The sequence below is a fragment of the Alosa sapidissima genome, chromosome 22, assembly GCF_018492685.1.
Source record: "Alosa sapidissima isolate fAloSap1 chromosome 22, fAloSap1.pri, whole genome shotgun sequence".
NCBI lineage: Eukaryota > Metazoa > Chordata > Actinopteri > Clupeiformes > Clupeidae > Alosa > Alosa sapidissima.
Genome location: NC_055978.1, coordinates 24,870,015 through 24,884,823, shown reverse-complemented (window position 1 = coordinate 24,884,823; position 14,809 = coordinate 24,870,015). Strand labels below are relative to the sequence as shown.

The 14,809-nt window shown below is 44.3% G+C and overlaps 1 protein-coding gene across 1 annotated transcript in view; it reads right to left on the bottom strand.

Annotated features, from left to right (window-relative positions):
- The window catches only part of nrf1 (nuclear respiratory factor 1), a 16,947-nt gene extending 4,744 nt beyond the window's left edge, over positions 1-12,203 (bottom strand). The window contains 11 exon segments of the mRNA XM_042078859.1: positions 180-388; positions 390-434; positions 643-720; positions 722-745; positions 1,130-1,335; positions 1,642-1,801; positions 4,944-5,084; positions 5,723-5,849; positions 6,049-6,163; positions 7,172-7,429; positions 12,035-12,203. Of these exon segments, the coding sequence (XP_041934793.1) occupies positions 180-388; positions 390-434; positions 643-720; positions 722-745; positions 1,130-1,335; positions 1,642-1,801; positions 4,944-5,084; positions 5,723-5,849; positions 6,049-6,163; positions 7,172-7,397 (1,331 nt within the window). The 5' untranslated portion in view covers positions 7,398-7,429; positions 12,035-12,203.
- Positions 12,204-14,809: the final 2,606 nt, after the last annotated feature.

Here is a 14,809-nt window from a genome sequence, read left to right as displayed (position 1 = left end):
TGTGTGGAACAGCTGTTTCCCCTTCTGCCTTTCAGAAGATACCATCTTTTGTGTTCCTCTATAGCCACACACCCCTCAACTTAACCTCTCCCTCTCTACACACACACACACACACACACAACTCGCTCAATATTTCTCTTCCCCCTCTTGGGCCTCTAAATGTTCTTGTCCTCCGTTACTGACTCGCTGTACTTCTCCCCTCGACTCCCTTCCTCCCCCCCTCTCTCTCCCTCACCTCTCTTCCCTCTACTCCCACTGCCCCTTTGCTTGCGTACCTGTTGAGCGCCATGGTAACCGTCCCCCCCTGCTGCATCTCCTGAGAGGCGGCGACGGCGGCCTCGGCTAGCGACGCCACGGCCTGCGTGGCCTCGGACGCCTGCGTGGTCTGGGATGGTCATCTCGCCGCCCTGCAACGTTGCCCAGTTCTGATCCACCTGCCCCAAAATCACACACAAGAGGAGAGAGAGGGAAGGACAAACATGGGGGAACAGAGTATCAGAAACCTTTATGCTTGAAGTAAAGGTGAAGTATGCTTGATATGCCCTTTTATAGTACCCAATTTATTTGACAATTTTAAAGGGCATATATTGAATATAAGAATATAAATATATAAAAAGAGTTGTTTCTCACTGAAAGGTGCACCTCGCCATCCGTCACGGTCGAGTAGTTGACCTGTGCTACAGTAACTGTGCCAGGCAACTCGGAAGCGTCTGCCAGGGTTGGCCACAGTTTGTCCCGTGCCAACCTGAACATCCAATAACATTACAAGGATGTCACTGGGACCAATACACACTCAAGGGCCATAACACACATTCCAAAAACATTGAACAGAAATGCATTTTTAAAAAAAAAAAACATGTTAAATCCCCACATCACACACTAAAACTGATGAAACATTGCTTGCCCCAACAACCCCCCCCCCCCCCCCCCCCCCCCTCCAAACACACACACACACACACACACACACATCATAATATACAATTAATAGGGATCCCAGTCCAGTGGTCAGCACCCTCAATCCATATTATGGGAAATACTCCATATTAAAACTTCATCAGTAATAATCAACACTGAAAACATATTCACCAATACGAACAGACCAAGTACTGACCAGCAGAAGCCCTCTCACCTGTATAAGTGATACGGTGCCGTCTGGGTTGCTGATAGTCTGCACCACTGTCTGTGAGGGGACCAGGTGTGCGATGCTGTGCGTGGCTGTCGTGGCAACCTGCTGGTGGGTCACCTGCTGGTCATCGAAGGCGTAGAGCAGGTCCTCACGTCCATGCTGCTTGTAACAGTTCTTCACGATGGTGCGCAGGGCCTGTGTCCATGACACCTACCAAGAGCACAATAATATCAGTTTTATGTACCAAGTAGATAGCTAAATGCACATTGTGGTGACCGCTCAACAGCGGACTGTGGGTCACTGCAAGTCAAAGTTTGTGTGCATGGATAGGTTTTAATTGTCCGTCCCTCCTTTTAAAGTCAAAACATTTATGGGTTCTTAACTTCAACCTTTTTCTTCTCTCACAAGGACTTGTGAACACTTTGTAAACACATTGTTAAACAGTCAGCGGAGTAGTTGCTGGAGTAAGCATTCTCCCACTCCCATCCATTTCACTTCCTGTCCCCTCCACTCACCCCTCTGCTTCTGCTCCTCGGTGCGGACATCGCTGCGGACGTTGGCCCAGGGGATGTCTTCCGGCCACCAGATGGGCTTGCAGCTCTCTTTGCCCCAGCCGGGCTTCCCACGGCCTGTGGAGTACTTCAGCATCTCTGGGATGAAGGCACGGAGCTGGGCCTACACACGCATGAGGAGAGAGGGAGAGGGAGAGAGGGAGAGAGAGGGAGGGAGAGAGAGAGAGAGAGAGAGAGAGGGGGGGGAGAGAGAGAGAGAGAGAGAGGAGAGGGAGAGAGAGAGAGAGAGGGAGGGAGAAAGAGAGAGACAGAGAGAGACAGAGAGGGAGATAGATAGAGAGAGAGAGGGAGGGGAGGGAGAGACAGAGAGAAAGAGAATTAAATAAATTAAGAGTCAGACGGAGGTATGAGGGATAGGACAGGAACAGGAAAAGAAAAACAGGAAATGACAGGACCAATAAAAGGTAAATAAGGGAAGTGAAATCAAAACAGAGGCAGAGAGAGTGATGAAGAGAGCAGAAGGGAGAGGAGAGAGAAAGTCAACAAAGACGTGTGTGTGGTGTGTGTGTGTGTGTGTGTGTGTGTGTGTGTGTGTGTGTGTGTGTGTGTGTGTGTGTGTGTGTGGGATTCAATAACAGAGACGATGGCAGCGGCAGGTTCACACATGCGTGGCACCAGCTGCCCTTGAGGGAGGCTGGCACGTGCCAGCTCTCAGTTTCTGCCCGCACGCTGCACCCGACCCCCTTCAGCCGTCAGAGCGCTGCGATGGACACACGCGGGCCGGAAATAAGCCGCCCTGAGCAGGAGGAGACGGATCATTTCAGCTGCTATTCTGGGCTCAATCTATAGCTGTGGCTCCAGCTCGTGTGTGTGTGTGTGTGTGTGTGTGTGTGTGTGAGAGGGGTGTGTGGAGGAGATGCACAAAATGGCTGAGCAAGGTATTTTCCCCTCTGTGTGGGTCACATCACTGGGGTTAACACATTGATCAGACACACTAACTACAGACGCCATGACTGAATCTATCCATCGAACCTGACATGAGGACTGATGATGAAGACATAGTGTAGACAAGTAGAAAGTATAGTGTGGGGGGGGGGTGGTGGATGTGGCTGGACAACCCTGCCTTGGATATAAGCATTATATTTAGTAAAGGAAGCAGACTGTGGATTGAATCTGTTCTGGGATCAGTGTGAACAGAAGCTCAGTCTCACTGAGCTGGATCACAGCTCTACGGGGGATAAAACCCCCCAACAACTATCCTGCAGGGGCGCCGTCGTCTCCTCCATGACAACTTCCTGTACTCCGTTTCCTGTGTCTGTTTCGGTGGCAGTGAAGGGGATCAGCTCTAATCAGGTAGAACATCTCTCTCTCTCTCTCTTTCTCTATCCCTCTTTCTCCCTCTCCGTGCCCCCCTTGCCCTCTGGTTTCCACATGCAGCCAGCAGGGGAGGGTGGAGTGGAGTGAGGGATGACAGGATGGCAGGTGGCCATGAGGTGGGGACGGGCTCTGTGTGTCCTCAGTGTCCCTGCTAATGCGTGGACATGCGGGGAGATTATATTGCACAATGAAGGGCTGCAGCGTCTGCCTGCCTTGACATCAGCAGCTAAATTTGGCTCATGGGGAAATAAATCGCAACAATAACCCCCCCCCCCCCCCCCACCTTGAGCACACGGAATGCCGCAGCCACACTTAGCAAAGGCGACTTCATACAGACTTCACACTGGCTGTATATATGATAACTACTCATTATATGCTAAACCATGGAGCCACAAACAAAGGTGTAGACTTTACAAGAGACAAGATTTAGCTTGCCGGACCTCTAGACCCTAGAATGCACTCAATGGGGAAAGGGTCCTGGGAGGCTGTGAGGTTTTCTATAGGTTACACTAGGCTGGGTTACCAAATGCCTTGTATTGTTCTGATCACATTAGAAGTTATGTACTTGTTGCATAAGTTCCTGAATGCTTAACCACATGCCACAAAAGAACAAATTTTCTATATGATTCCCTCCATGCACTTGTGTATGAGAGTGTTTGTGTGTGCGCGTCTGTCTCAATTGGGAGATATTGGGAGTGAAAGACTGTGTAAAGATGTGAGCATATTACTCAGTGTGTGTGTGTGTGTGTGTGTGTGTGTGTGTGTGTGTGTGTGTGTCTGGTCTATGGGCAGATGGTCTAATTACAGTGGGGTGGTGGAGTTAAGAGCCACACTGCTGCTGAGGTGAATTTCAGATACTCAGCTCCTTCAGCCCCCCACCCACCCCCCCCCCCCCCCGCTAATCCACTGGGGAGCCAATCAGCTGCCAGGAAGAGAGGCTTGAGTAAAGTGTGTGTGTGTGTAGCAGGAGCAAACTCCGTAATTACAGGTCCACACACGCATGGGCCTCACCTGTCCCACTGCACCAGGGCCTATATCACACGGCAACCAGCCCCTCCGAGGTAAGCATCCCCTGGGGCTCTCTCCCTACCCCAACCCCAAGCCATCTCTAATGCCATACCCAATCCCCACGCATGGATGTGGAGGACATAAACTGACAAGCGCTTTCTCTCCAGTGCTGGGAAATAAATAAATAACACTAATGAACGTGCACTGCTGCCTCGGCTGCCTTGAGGATTGGCAATGTACTGGCCGCAAGCGTGCGTTCTGATTGGCTGGCTGGCTGCCTGCCTGGCACGCTGGCACCGGATGCCCTGAGAGGGTTTTCGCGCATGCGGGGGAAGGGAGTGCGTCAGCGGCCCGGTGCCGAGTAAACAAGCAGGGGCCCCATGGGCACAGTGACCCAGGAGTGCCAACCCAACAACTGGCACAAACACGCCTCACCCACTGCACTCATCAAGGGGACATGATGCAAGATGATATCTTAGGATACTTCTAGGCTGCTTCCTGATCACTCGTCCTGTTTATAGTATAGTATATTAGTATCAGGAAGCAGCCTAGAAGTATCCTAAGATATCATCTTGCATTATGTATATATACTATATATATATATATACATATATATATATATATATATATACACACATGATGTAAGATGATATCTTAGGATACTTCTAGGCTGCTTCCTGATCACTCGTCCTGTTTATTCCTCTTAGGACTAATCCTACATGTTATCATATGCAGCAATTTATTTATAGTTTATCTAATAGAGTGCCTGAGGACTTGCAGCAAATCCAATGGTCATCTGCAGTCCTGTGTCCATCTGCTTCGTGCTGTCTCCACCTGCTGGCTCACTCGGGGACAAAACATTCGCTGGACCGTGTACACATTTTTGCCCTCTGGCGCCACCTGCTGGTTAGAGGGCTCACCTGCGTCATCTTGTCCACAGACACGGGGATGCCGTCGATAGTTAGAGGGGGCAGCTCGGAGCTCAGCTCCCCTCCGGCGGGTGCATGCTCAGCTAGTGCATTCTCCAGGTCCTCCAGAATCATGCTTTTATACTTCCTCACCTGAAGGACAAGGACACACACACACACACACATACACATAAGTATAAGTATAAGTATATATACTTTTTTGATCCCGTGAGGGAAATTTGGTCTCTGCATTTAACCCAATCGGTGAATTAGTGAAACACAAACAGCACACAGTGAACACACAGTGAGGTGAAGCACACACTAATCCCGGCACAGTGAGCTGCCTGCAACAACAGCGGCGCTCGGGGAGCAGTGAGGGGGGTTAGGTGCCTTGCTCAAGGGCACTTCAGCCGCGGCCCACTGGTCGGGGCTCGAACCGGCAACCCTCCGGTTACAGGTCCAGAGTGCTAACCAGTGGGCCACGGCTGCCCCACATGCACACATGCACACACACACACACACACACACCAACAGCAGCTAAGTGGAGGGAACAGCACAAATGAATGGTCCAAAGTTCTGATCATGGGAAGTACCGATTAAGAGTGTGGAACAGTAAAAAGTGACAAATAGATTCTAATATGCAATATCCTCTTGATATAAAAGAACAGCGTAGTGGTAAAGTCATAAGGGCTGAGGGGCCATTGAGTTAAATAGAATAAGGACAAAAATATCCACCCTCATTACAACATAAGCCCATAGATGTGTGTCCTATGATATGGAAAAGTACATACAACATTCTCCAGTGGGGCGGCCCCGAACACCTTGAAGACGGCGTTGGGCTTGGAGGGGGAGATGCACAGCACAATGGCCTGCTGGCCCACACGCGTGGTGTACTCGTCCAGAGTGGCCCGCAGTTTCCTGAGAAAGACACCAACACCCAGAGTTCCTCACACATCAAGGTACAGCACACTTCATAATTCTGTGTGGATGACCGCCTGTGCTGAAAGTGAAACTGCAAACTTTCAACAGTACACCGGGAGAGACCATAAGCATGGTGAGAGGGGTGAAAAGGTCATCACTCTGATGATGATGTGAGATAACAGGGTAGAGTGCTCACCTGAGTAATCTTGTCTGCTGTCTTTTTCGGATCGAGGGGTTAGACTCAAAGATGTGTGGCCTTTTACGTTTCTTTCCTGTTGCCACGGCAGCAGCAGCTGCCATTCCAACTGGCCCTGTTTACAGAGAGAGGATGACTTGTTTTAGCAAAAGACATCAGTGTTTCCCATACATTGACTTATTTGTGGCGGCCCACCACAATATCAACATTGACCACCACACAATGATTTTCTAGGTTGTACTAAATTGTGCTTAAAGCTGGTTAGCATCATAACCACGCTGTGCTAATGTGTTAAAAACTGTTGCATTCAAGTTAATTCTGCAAACCTACCACCACAAATAGAATTCAATTCTGTGGGAAACACTGGACATTCCAGAGACTCTGGTCACTCTGGCCCGAAAGACCTCCAGTATGAACAATGCATCTCATTCTAATCAGGAACTCCAGCTACTATGCCAGACTTCTTACATTAATTAAATCAGTCCTTGATTCTACTATTCTGCTCCTGCTTCAAATATAACATGGATGGTGTGCTTCTGACCCAACTATGACAATAAGCATCATGCAAAGTCACATTGTGAATGCGGTTTATGCTGAATGTCAGAAGGCTAAACCTGAAAACAGGTCTGATCACATCCCATTGTCGAGCGATAACATTGATTCTGACAGCGATTTGGCAAATCAGTAATACTGTTAAACCTGCTTTTGACATTTTGTTTTATCGTCTGTATGTTATTGTTTTGTAAGAAAGCATATGAAGATTTTTTTTTTTTTAAGTATGTTCACCTAATGTTACATGCTTATCATTATTTACTGTCTATGCATCAGAATGTTATCATTCGACAGGCGGATGTGATTAGACCGGTTTACGGGTTCAGCTTTCTGACGTTCAGTATAAACCATATTAAAGACTCATTGCAGTGAAAGACATACTGTTATCGGCATGGCATTTTCTAAGTATTAGGCAACTTCAATTGATTGTGGGCTTTGTAGCGACCAAACAAGCAACAATAAATACTGCCAGATTGTTGCATGATAAGTGTATGCCTTTCGGCAGCAGTCAGGCGGGTGTGTGTGTGTGTGTGTGTGTGTGTGTGTGGAGCAGACCCCGGCCCTCTCTGACCTGCAGCGGCCAGGTGGGCAGTGACCTCATCAGTGCCGGTGGAGTTGAGGATGTCCGAGTCATCATAGGTGTCATCATCGGGCGAGGAGGGCGAATCGTCGTCGGCGCTCATCATGCTGTGCTCCGTGTAGGTGGCCACGTGCACCTGCTGCACCTGCTGCGAGACGGCATGCGCCTCGATGGTGCTCATGTGCTCCGCCGCCTGGTGTACCGCGTGCTCTTCCATGGCCAGGGGACACCGGGGGGACTCTCACTAGTCTGGAACACACACACACACACACCGTGTTCCAAATTATTATGCAAATTGGATTTAAGTGTCATAAACATTTATTTTTTTGCTTTTCAATTAAACTCATGGATGGTATTGTGTCTCAGGGCTCTTTGGATCATTAAAATCAATCTCAGACACCTGTTAGCCGGGGTTATCCCATGCTGCCTTGCGCAATTTTATTCGCGCTGCTAGGCAGCCTGGATTCCATGGACTTCGTTTTCACCTCAACGATTCACCTCAATGATTGACATTCGTAGTGCCCAATAAACGGCTCTGGGCATTCGTAAACCACATTTCAAATACAAGAAAATGAACATGTAGTTCCCAGACCCCATCTCAATGAGATGAGGTCTGACGTTAGCCAGGCTAGACACCTGTGATAATTAGTTTGTGTGTGAGCCCAATCAAAGGAAAACCACTTAAGAAGGATGTTTCCCATTATTAAGCATGCCACAGGTTTCAAGCAATATGGCAAAGAAAAAGGATCTCTCTGCTGCTGAAAAGCGTGAAATTGTGCACTACCTTGGACAAGGTATGAAAACATTGGATATTTCCTGAAAGCTTATGCGTGATCATCGTACTGTAAAGAAATGTGTCACTGATTCAGAGCACAGGTGGGTTCGTGTAGACAAAGGCATAATAAGGAAGGTTTCTGCCAGACAAATTCATAGGATTAAGAGAGAAGCTGCTAAAGTGTGATTGCAAAGCAGCAAACAGGTATTTGAAGCCACTGGTGCCTCTGGAGTCCCACGAACCTCAAGGTGTAGGATCCTCAAGAAGTTTGCAAGTGCATAAACCTACTATTCGGCCACCCCTAAACAATGCTCACAAGCAGAAACGGTTGCAGTGGGCTCAGGAATACATGAATACTAATTTTCAAACAGTTTTGTTTACGGATGAGTGCCGTGCAACCCTAGATGGTCCAGATGGATGGAGTAATGGATGGTTGGTGAATGGCCACCACATGCCCCAACAAGGATGAGACATCAGCAAGGAGGTGGCGGAGTCATGTTTTGGGCCGGAATCATGGGGAGAGAGCTGGTAGGCCCCTTTAGGGGCCGGTTGAAAATTACCTCGGCAAAGTATGTAGAGTGACTGACTGACCACTTTCTTCCGTGGTACAAAAAGAAGAACCGTGCCTTCTGTAGCAAAATCATCTTCATGCATGACGATGCACCATCTCATGCTGCAAAGAATACCTCTGGGTCATTGGCTGCTATGGGCATAAATGGAGAGAAACTCATGGTGTGGCCCCCATCTTCCCCTGACCTCAACCCTATTGAAAACCTTTGGAGCATCATCAAGCAAAAGATCTATGAGTGTGGGAGGCAGTTCACATCCAAGCAGCAGCTCTGGGAGGCTATTCTGACATCTTGATATCAATGAAGGGGTCTTATGTTAACATGTAACCTGTTAATAAGTTTTTGATTGAAATAACTTTTGATTTAATTTATACCTCCTTATGCCTCCTAATTCAACAAATGATCATTTTTATTTTTTTTTGTGCAATAGTGCAATTTGGAATAGTGCATTTTGAGATTTTATTTTTGAGAAAAATACTGTTATCATTAGGAGGTTTGTTCAATAAAATTCGAATAATACTCTAATGAAAATTCGAATAATACTCTATGACTTGAAAATTATACTGACTGTCATTTGCATCAACTATTTAGGAAAATCTGAGAAAAATGTAATTTGCATAATCATTTGGAACGCAGTGTATATATAAATATGTACAATGTGTACATGCACACTCACATACATAATGCACACGTGCAGCCCTTGTGACTAATATAGACATATTGATGTAAATTAATACATATATTTTTAGTTCTGGATCTGGACATAAATAGTCTTCCTTCCTTAAGAACCTGTGTGACCTGTATGTAGCAATTAGTCAACATCAAAAACTACCAGTTGTTAGGAAAGTGTTCTGACTTATCATAAGGGTGACCATCCACAAAGCAACCACACTGGTGCATTTACTGGGCTGGGAATTTCAGCCAGAAGGTACCAGGAGGATGATTCTTATTGTGGTGATAAACCCAGCCAGTGCCAGGGCAGACTCTGCTTCAGACATCCCTGGTGGTAGAAGATATTTGTATCCAAGTAGACGGAGTTGGGGGGATTCTGGTAATGGTGAGGCTTACCACTCTTCAATAGTTTTAATCATTTGTTTCCAAAAGGGCAATCCCACATAAGACAGAGGTAGTAGTCTGCTGCATTCTTACGTTTCCAACACAGATTATCCTTAATTAGAAATTCTCTAATAATTTGGTTACAATGTTTAAAGGACAGAGTCTGAAACAGTTAATAGCACCATTACATCAGAGGTATATAATTTACCTATGGAGCGACTACCATTTTAATGGTGTTTATCTTTCCCCATAAGCTGAAGTTGATACATTTCCACTGCCCCAGCAGATACGCCTTTATAAATAGAAGCAATGAAAACAAATCAGTCTGTTGTTAATAACTGCAGTAAGACAGACACCAATATATTGCATCCTCGACTCTATCCATTTGAATTGAAGGGCATTATTTATTATTGGGAGATAGGATCTAGAAAGTACCGGAATTGATAAAATGAGTGTCACTAGTTAGTTTGCATAAAGGGTGAGGTATATGAATAAATGCAAATCCAAAGAGATAGGCCTACATAAGCAGAGACAAAGAACAGGCTTGCAGGGTATATGTCTGCTCTGACTTTGACTGTGTGCCATTATACAACATGGTGGGAAAAATTGAGGAGTTTACACAGTGCATTCATAAAACCAATCATTCCTCATTTACATGACATCAATGCCTCTCCCACATTAAAGATTTTGCTGGATATCCACTCAAACCAGTAATTAACTTGACATAACATTGGAAAAAGAAGTTCAGAAATGGTTCTCATGTGTGAACCGGCAATTGATGGTATTTTGTGTAAACATGATATGTGGAAATGGAATTATGTCCTTCGCCACAAGTGGGCTAGGTCAACGTTATTGTCGCTCCTACCGCTAGGGGGCATCCATGCATTATGAAATTATAGTGTAACAAGATCCTGTCCCCCAGAATGAACTGTTGTCTTGTTCAGATTGCCAAATGCAACTAAAAGGTAAAGTATATCTGATCAGTAGAAGTTAGACTGTAAAAATCAGCCATTAAAAGTCATCATACATACATACATGATACTGTATTTTCATTAATTTGGCACAATATTGAGTGGGCAGATATAGGCCTAAGGATTTTGCTTATGACGGCTACACTTATTAGTATATGTTTTCCCAGGATGTCAGTGAAACAAACATAGGGGGCGGGCGTCACTAATGATGAGAAAGAGCCGGGAACATAATGAATATTTTAAATAAGTTTTAATGCACTGCACTGACGAAGAGGGGACACAATCATGCACCTAAAAAAAGATCAAAGGCTTAAAAATGTTTACGCTTTGGTAGGAACAATTCTGGTGGATAGAGTAAGCTTGATATATTACTTTCAATATGATAAATGAGCTCCAAGACAGGCGTTGATTAACAACTGATGGCACTCATGAGTAACGTTAACGTTAACAGCCGGTAGTGGCTAGTTCATTAGTTGAGTGTAACAACTCAACGCACCTAACGATAAATCGTCGCTCAGACCTCGGTACACTTTGGCATTGGGCTTTTACACGATATGCACTGCGAAGCCATCTGTTCCAAAGACTCCGACAGCGATGTGCAGGGTGAAATGGCGGTAGCTGGATGGCCAAGATAGCTGAACCAGATATCCATCCTCCACAGGCGATTAAGGTTAGCCTCCTAGCCACCTCGCGATAACGATAGGGTTATATGCTAGCGTTAATGGCAGCTAGCATTAATAGAAAACCTGGCTGATAATGTTTCGCTAGAATCGCAAACGTATTACCCCGTAACTCAGGCATGCAACATTATAACAAGAATCCTCTTAAATTGCTGCAGATCCGTCAATTAAATATTTAACCTGCTGCCTGATAGCCACATACAAAATGAATGTGCTAACACTAGCATCCGCTAGCCTTTCCCTATAGTCCAGTCTGCATTGCATGTTGGCTTCAACAGAGCACATTCTCTGGCTTCAACTAACGTTAGCTGGTTAGCTAGCGGTCTTCGCTAGCTTTCCACCAGCCTGCGCAGACTGCGGCTCTGGGGCGAGGATTCTTGCTATTTACACGATTTACGTTTTAAAATCCAAATGCAACACGGGACCGAACCATTTGCTCATTCTAATGTATAAGGAACGAGAACAATATAATCATCAAAATGCATAATATAGTGTATACGAACTAAAAATAACGCGGCTTGTACAGAACCCGCCATTTAGAACCGTCGCTAGCCACCACAACACAAAATTAGCTAGGCCTAAGCGGCCTACATAACAGTAGCTACTGCCATATCTGAGTCATCTGATCTTATTCTTAGCGTTAACGAAGTTAATCCTGAGAATAGGGTCGATGAAAACGCGAAACCATTTCTTATTTCGCATCAACACAGACTGCATCTGTCTTTCACCCCAACGCTGCCGGGTTTGTTGGTGCGGCTGCGCCAGGGCTGAAATAGCTGGAGATTGCGCGGTAGGGCACTAACCTCAGAGCGGCTGCGCTACTTCGGGCCTGCGCCGTACAGTCAAGCTGGGAATCCGAGCTGTAATGGAGGACAAAGAACAGCCAGCCCGAAAACACTTCGGAAGCTCTAGCTTGGCGGTACCACAGATCTACACAGCGTCAAGCAAACCACGCCCACACACTCGATTCGAAGAGCAGCACGGAAAGTGACCGGGTGTCCTGTAGGATGCTGACTAGATGAAATTGGAAGTGTTCATATTGGTAACCTGGCACTGATCTGTATTGGTAATAGTCAAAATAGGGTTGCACTCACTCTTCAAGGGCTATGGCAGCCCAGACCGACACAGAATATCAGTGTTTGATTACAGGTTTGGAAAAGTTCTAGCACCTGAGACAACAATTTTGCCATCACCATTGCTTAGGCTAAGAAAACAAGTGTCTGGAAGTTATATATACCGTGCAAAAACACTTTGGAATAGCTTTGTTAAGCCTTAATTCTAAAAAAAGATCATGACTTTGCTACTTTGCAATTATGCAATGGGTTAGTTTCACTTTCATAGCAGGTAAGCTTTTTTAGGCCTGTATAGCCTACTGAAAATAAAGTAAGCTAACTTTAATGTCTTAAATATGCAAATGTAGAACTAGCCTATTTAATGCAGCTATAATGTTAAGTGTAGGCTTAGATAGATATTGCATTGTAGCTCCACAAAATAATAAAAAAAATATCAAATGTCCCTCTGTCAAAGTTTTTCCATAAGCACTGCACAATGTCTGAAAGACGGTCATTATGGCCATTTGCAGACGTTGTGCCAACCTTTCTAGGGCTAACGTTACCTCAGTTTCATACTATAGCATAATCATTTGATGTTTGACTATACAGGTACATAGGGATGGGCATCGTTAAGAAATTATCGATATCGATGCCATTGTCGAGTCTGCTTGTCGATGCGATTCCTTATCGATTCCCATTTGCTGAACACTTATAGGACGGCTTTGAGAGTTGTTGGCTTTGAATGTCTAATTTAAAGTGGTTTTAGAGAATGAATATCAAGTGTGCAATAACAATACAGAAGTTGAATACTTTAACATTTCTAAAAAAGTATACATTTGTAAAACAAAGCTTTGTATTGGAATCGTTAGTGGAATCGTTAACGTTTGGATGTGTACGATTCCGATGGATCGGAACATTTGGAACCGGTTCCTTACCGATACCTGGAACCGATTCCCAAGCCTACAGGTACATCTCAAAAAATTAGAATATCATTGAAAATCATTGAATCATTGATAAGTCCATTGCCCTGATTGAGATATTTAAGATTTCAGGAAACCATTGCTGGTGTTTTTACTTAATAAGCTAGAGCTCATCTCAGGTTGACATTTCTGTATCATAAATTCTTTATTCTAATATTCTGAGATTCTTGATTCTTTTGCTTCCCATGAGCTGTACACCGTAATCATCAAGATTAAAACAGCAAAAAAAAATTTCACTTTATGTGTAATGAATCTAAATTATATGAAAGTTTCACTTTTTGAAATAAATTACAGGAAAAAAATGAACTTTTACATGGTATTCTAATTTTTTGAGATGCACCTGTAATAGATTTCACCGGGAAATGTTTCACATTCAAAAGATATATCACCAATATTTAGATTCGCCGCTGTCTATGCTGTTGGTGTATGTAGCGCTTTGGGTTGCATAAAAATGCACTATAAATTAAGTTACCTTACTTAATACCCGAATACCAACATCCAGATAACAAGAAACCGTTTCAGCATGCAAACTTGGACAAATGAACTGCCAACCTTCAAGATAAACTTTGTGTCCAGGACTCATTCTTTGTGTGCTTAACCAATTCAATCAGGTTTTGATAATCAAAAGCTTTGGCTGATTTGTTTATTCATATGAAAGTTTCTATGACTAATAGGCCTGGTTGTATTTAGTTTGTTTGTGTAGAATATTCTAAAATCATTGCATGCTTTTATGTTTGGAAAATGCTAATATTTCAAAACTCAACTCTAAGGAAACACATTTTTAAAGGTGAGTGGTGATGGCCAGAGGGACCCATTAACCATCTTCTTTCAGCTTTAGGGAAATAAAAATATTAAAGGTGGTCTAACCACTAAAGCCAATGAGAAAGAAATTCTGGTGATTACATATTAAGTGTATACCTAAACCAACTCATTAATAAAGAATTACATTCGGCGTTGTTTAGTTGGGCCTACATTGATGGCACACTACCAGTCATTTGGTTCCATATGGTCTAGGATGGTCAATATTTGAATAGTCTAATAGGGGTTCTCCAATGACCTTCTCAATGACAAAAGCATCAGTCTTTTTTTTTTTTTTTTTTGTGTAGCTGCCGCCAATAATACCACAAAATAATGAAAGCAATAGTGAAAGTATAAGCATGTAGCCACTATAAGCATGTAGCCACTTGTTGTGCCTGTTGTAACAAAATGTAATGGGTTTGTTCCAGTTAATGGAAAAAAGGCCAGTACTTTTAACAAACCAGATAACAAACAAACCAACGGACCAACTAACCAACAGACAGGTTCAAACATAACCTCGTAGAAAGAGGTAATTAAACATAAAAAAAATGCCTAAAATTGACCTGAGATAAAAATAAATAAATATAAGATATCCAGAAATTCAGCATGGCTAAGGCATTGCTTTTTGAAGATTAACTTTTGAGCCTTAGATTCATTACATCTTTAAATAATGTAATAAAATCAGGAGGTGTACATTAAACAGTTTCATGTCTTAATCTGACAGTCTTGGAACAGTTAGTTTATGTTA